A 5,000-nucleotide genomic window follows, 5' to 3' on the forward strand; every position below is an offset into this window, starting at 1 on the left:
GGCATTAGAGCTAACATTTTTTCGCCAAAAAATAATATATGGGTTAAATTTGCATAAATTATGCATAAATTATAACATCAAACATAATTATTGACCAAGAGGCAAAGTTCTGAGATAAATGTCTAAATTATATGGCTTCCTCTACTTATTACTTACAATTCTCCAAAATTTGAAATAAACACAACCAAAACTGAATTTTTTACAATTTTTTCTAACATGGCCATTTCAATAGAAAAAGAGGTGCGAAAAATGAAAAAATCACAATTTTTTTTCCTGGAGCCCTATACTTTGATGAAAGTGACCAGGGAGGTGCAACCCCCCTGGCCACCTCTGTTGTACCATTACAATTGAATATAAACCTCCTTACAATGCATTTTCAGTTTCTTGGTACAACAGAAAGGTGGCAGACCCTGATATCCCGTTACAATAAATAGAAAGCATAACAATAATCAATGACTATGAAAGGCAGCTGAATGATATTCCCTAAAACAATGTTTGTCCTCAGTAATGTGGAGGTGAACATTACACTGAGGGGCAGAGCACTTAGTTTTAACTTTTAGATCAGCCTTATTTTTTTTATAACACACCGCACACCTTTTCTTTACCTCCACCATCATAGGTATGTGTTCCGTCACAAATGCACTAGGAGGAGGAGGTGGGAGAGGGTTGAAGGGTAGAGGTGGATTACCATACTCCAGAAAACCACATAGTTGCCTGACTATTTCCTCTCTAAATTTAACGAGGTCATAGCTTGATGGACGCCTCAATGCCTCTTTGTCCGGAAATTGTTTCTGGTGTGCTTTGAATAAAATAAAACTATTTACAACAGCCACGTCAATAAGGTGAAAGAACAAAGTTTTCCACCACCTCAGACATTTCCTAAGAACGTTCTGACAAGTTAGAATCTGATCAGAACGATCCACTGCATTCATGTACTTATTGTACTTTGCAATAGTACCGGGCTGTGAAACCTGAACACTGTCCCACACCCCTGCAGTCTTAGTTTTACGTGTGGCTGTTGTTCGATAATTTGCATTTTCAATTGTTGTCAAAAGAGACACAACTTTATTATCAATCCACTGAAGAGCTAGGCAGGGACCATCCCTTTCCCATCTCATACTTCCCCTAGGCTTTCCTTTGGCCCATTGCTTGCTATTTTTGAGATTTGCTGGGAAATCTCTCCTGGTTTCCATAATAGTACCAGTGGCTCCGGTGCCTCTAGCAAACAGGTCCTTGAAAAGCGTAAGCGAAGAATAAAAGTTATCAACATACAGATGATAACCCTGATCGAAAAGAGGATCCATCAATTTCATGACTACATCATACCCAAGCCCATTTGCACTGGTTTCCTGCGCTTGTGCTCTACCAATGTAGACATTGAAGTCATAGGTATAGCCATTGGTGCTGTCTGCCAGTACCCAGAGTTTGATTCCCCACTTAGTGGGCTTGTCCTTGATGTACTGCCTAATTCCTGAGCGATGCCTAGATCTGACCATCCGCTCATCAATGGCCACATTTTGCGTAGGCTGATACAAGTTCCTACATCGTTCCTTGAAAGACTCAATAAAGCTGTTTATCTTACGAAGTTTATCTCCCGGGACTTCCTCATCAGGGTCTACCACATGTAAAAAGGCCATGAGTGCTTTGTATCGTTTTCTACTCATAATACCCCTGGCCCACAACCCATTGTACAATGTCTTTGTACTCCAGTAGTTGGAGCATTCACCACCAACTTTGACAAGACCAAAATAAATGAGAAGGGCAATAAGCCTTTTGATCTCTTCATTGTTGGTGTCATTCCAACTACCATCTGGATTGGTGTAGGTGGTACATGAGGTCTGCGCTACATGCCCCCAGGCATAAGTATTTGTGTGTTTCACAATGTCCCCTATAATATTTTCAGTGAAAAATAATAGAAAAAACTCCAAAGCAGTGACCATGGACTGTCTAAGGAGAGGAGCATTCAAATGCAACCCGATGGCCCGCTGTGGACTGAAGGGGGGAAGCTGATGTTGTTGATCCTGGTCATCATATGAAAGGAAAGTATCAACATTGCTGGCTGTTGCAGCCCCACAACCACCGCCTAGTCCACGTGCTGGTGCTCGACCTCTTCCTCGACCATGTGCAGGTGCAGGTGCAGCACATGTACGGGGAGCTATAATAATAATGATATAATTAGCCTTTATATTATTTGCTTCACACAAAGAAACAAAACTTATTACTAACCTGGACGTTTGCGAGGCCTATCACCATAGAACGAAGCAGTGGCCATGGGTTCTAGTGAACATCACAATGAGATGTAAGTCAATGTACATATCCCAATGACCGATGATAATATAAAACAACTACAATGTTTGGGTTGCATGACAATGTGTGACATTATAATGGCCAAAGTAGTTTATATACCATCACCAAACAGGATCAATCAATCAAAAGTGAAAAATGCTTTTAGACTTACGTGCAGAAGCAGGCATATCTGCTTGGCTTGGGCTTGGAGTAGAGACTACTACAGGTTGGGTCCCTTTCAAACAAAAACATAAACAATAACTACAATTATTGTACCATGTGAATACATGTATACCTGATAGTTCTACACAGATGAAAAATAGTAATATGAATACAAAGTTTATATAGATAACTGAAACTGACCTGTGGCACCAGCTACCCTTGTTTCGTCGTCCAAAGACCCAGTTTGTGCCACAGATTGCTTTTCTGTGTTACTTTCTTCATCACTAACCAAAGAAAAAAAGGTATTAAAGGAAAGCACAAACAAAATGTACATGTACGTGGAATTTTATTATATTACCTACAAAAATCATCTACTGTGTCTACTGTGCGAAAGCGACATCGTGAAAAAACAAAATAACAACGACTTCGAATGTTACCACTTCATATGGTTGATTGTTGTTGCTGGTTGCTCGATAGCAACGGAATGCACTTTCGATGACATACGATACTTCGGCGTCGCATCCAAGCACATGCAGAATTTCTTTGCATCGAAGAGCTAAAAAAGCCTTCCTTACCGAGATAAACGGCTATTTACCACAATATGTGAACTTGAAAGTATATTTTTACGAAATACGTAAGAATTCATAGGTAACGAGACCAAATGATTGAAATTTTCCCGCAATTCTTGCACAGATGTTCATGGCGTATAGATTTTGACTACAAACTAGGAAATTTCTCTGAGTCACTTACCGAGACCGAGCTGCGTATTTAGGACGAATTCTTCACTGGAAATGCCTCCAGCGTAGCTATCAGCGTCCGAATCCAAACCACTTTCGACCAAAGCGGCAATCTCTTCCTCAGTAAGGTACCGACGCCGGCTCGCCATCGTAGTGTTCACAAGTGGTTAAAGAGACAATTACTCACGGATGAAATATGCAACTGATGCCAATAAAACGAGGCATGTGATTGGCTTATTCTATGATCCTCCATTTTGGACAGTTTCAGAGCTCCCGGATGAAATCTGTCGTCATTACAAAGGCGTGGTTTGGTAGGTTCTACTGTAAGCAGCATGACCAGGTGTGGAGGTGGACATTCCCCTACCTTGCCCCAGAGGGAGATGGTGGCTGAAGCTAATCTCTCGATAAGAGTATCAGAAATAAACTGGGCAAACGCCTTACAAGAAGGATGATTAGCAAAAATGCGAGCAGGCAGTCTTTCGCAGTTATAATTGACTCCCTTATAGCTTCCTTTATAATGGGTAAAAAACTTGTCAACGTGGATAAAGTTATGAATCCAGTCCAGTACTTCAGAGAAATTGTTATGAGACAATTGAAATAACTTGTCCCATTGATCTATATGGCGATGGAATTCACCCGCTCTAAAGAGACTTGAGTCACGGAAGGCCAAATGGGAGGCGTCGGCAGACGCTTCTCCCGTGATAACTGAGGAGATGAAATCTTGACTAATATGGGCATTGTCTGCCATTTCCTGGGCCTCAGTAAGAAGAGATCCCTTATAATTGACCCAACGTGGCGAGTTTACAGAAGTCTTGGCAGGATCAAAGTTGGGAGTCTTTTACCAGTCATGAAAAGGCATCTTGAAAAACTAGAACAGAAGAAAGAATAGGTAAGGCCCAGGGAATGGCAAACTCAGCCCCGGTGATCCGAGAGGGAACATTCGTTCCCCTTGAGAATGCCACCCGAGGGAAGAAGAAAGAGGAGTGAGAACAATATAGCGAGTGGACAACAATACAGCGAGTGGAGAACACTATAGCGAGTAGGCAAAATAAAGTATGTAAAAATATAAGTCGGTATTAAGGGATAAAAGTGTGGAGGATTAAAGACGGTAACCCCGAAATAACAAAAAATAAAGGAAACAAAAGGCAAGTAAAAACAATGCACTATTCGCCTAAAGGAAAATCTTTATTGCATAAAGGTCGAGGGATGGTTAAATCGAGGCTGAGCAGCAGAAGAAGGCTGACGAGAAGGAGCGCGCTTCCAACACTGGGGTGACTTATGCCCTGGTTCACCACATTTGTAACAAATAACGCGAGAGGGTGGCCGCTGATAGGCTTGAAAATACGGTTGCCGATATGGCAAACTTCCTCTACGTGTTTGGGTGTGAAATGGCGTGGACCGCTGGAAAGACTTGTCAACCTTCGAGATCGTTTCGATAACCCCGGGAAAAATCCTTGTCAGCTAACAAAGCAAGGAAATACGCCTTGAACTGCCCAGCTGGGACGTGGAGCTTCTCTCTCAAAGTCGAAGCGATAACATCATAGCTGGCGGCCTTGGGGTGACTGGAGGACTTTGCAACAGAAGCTAATTCTTTGGCGTAACGAAGCGCTTCGTACTTGTCGAAGTCCTCAACTCTTCTGCCACCATAATATGAAATTCTCTGTATCAATGACTCGACTGAGGTGCCTTGGGCACTTTCGACAGCTTTAATACGCTGTTGTAAGGCCTAAAAAAAAGAAAAATGGGCAGTCAAAACTGAACCCTAAAAGCGACAAAACATCAATAAAAAAATCCGAGAATAAATTCAAAGCAATA

At 41.7% G+C, this 5,000-nt stretch overlaps 2 protein-coding genes across 2 annotated transcripts in view; both read right to left on the minus strand.

The window, feature by feature from the left end:
* Positions 1-449: 449 nt before the first annotated feature.
* LOC138041356 (piggyBac transposable element-derived protein 4-like) lies at positions 450-1,955 on the minus strand. Its single transcript, XM_068887135.1, has one exon. It carries the CDS (start codon positions 1,938-1,940, stop codon positions 450-452), a length of 1,491 nt encoding a protein of 496 aa, XP_068743236.1. The 5' UTR covers positions 1,941-1,955.
* A 2,644-nt stretch (positions 1,956-4,599) lies between these two features.
* The window catches only part of LOC138040231 (uncharacterized), a 7,776-nt gene continuing 7,375 nt past the window's right edge, over positions 4,600-5,000 (minus strand). Inside the window, exon 3 of the mRNA XM_068885996.1 lies at positions 4,600-4,911. Coding sequence (XP_068742097.1) covers positions 4,600-4,911 — 312 coding nt within the window. The remainder of the gene's footprint in view (positions 4,912-5,000) is intronic.

The sequence above is a fragment of the Montipora capricornis genome, chromosome 3 (assembly GCF_036669925.1).
Source record: "Montipora capricornis isolate CH-2021 chromosome 3, ASM3666992v2, whole genome shotgun sequence".
In the NCBI taxonomy this organism is placed as follows: Eukaryota; Metazoa; Cnidaria; class Anthozoa; order Scleractinia; family Acroporidae; genus Montipora; species Montipora capricornis.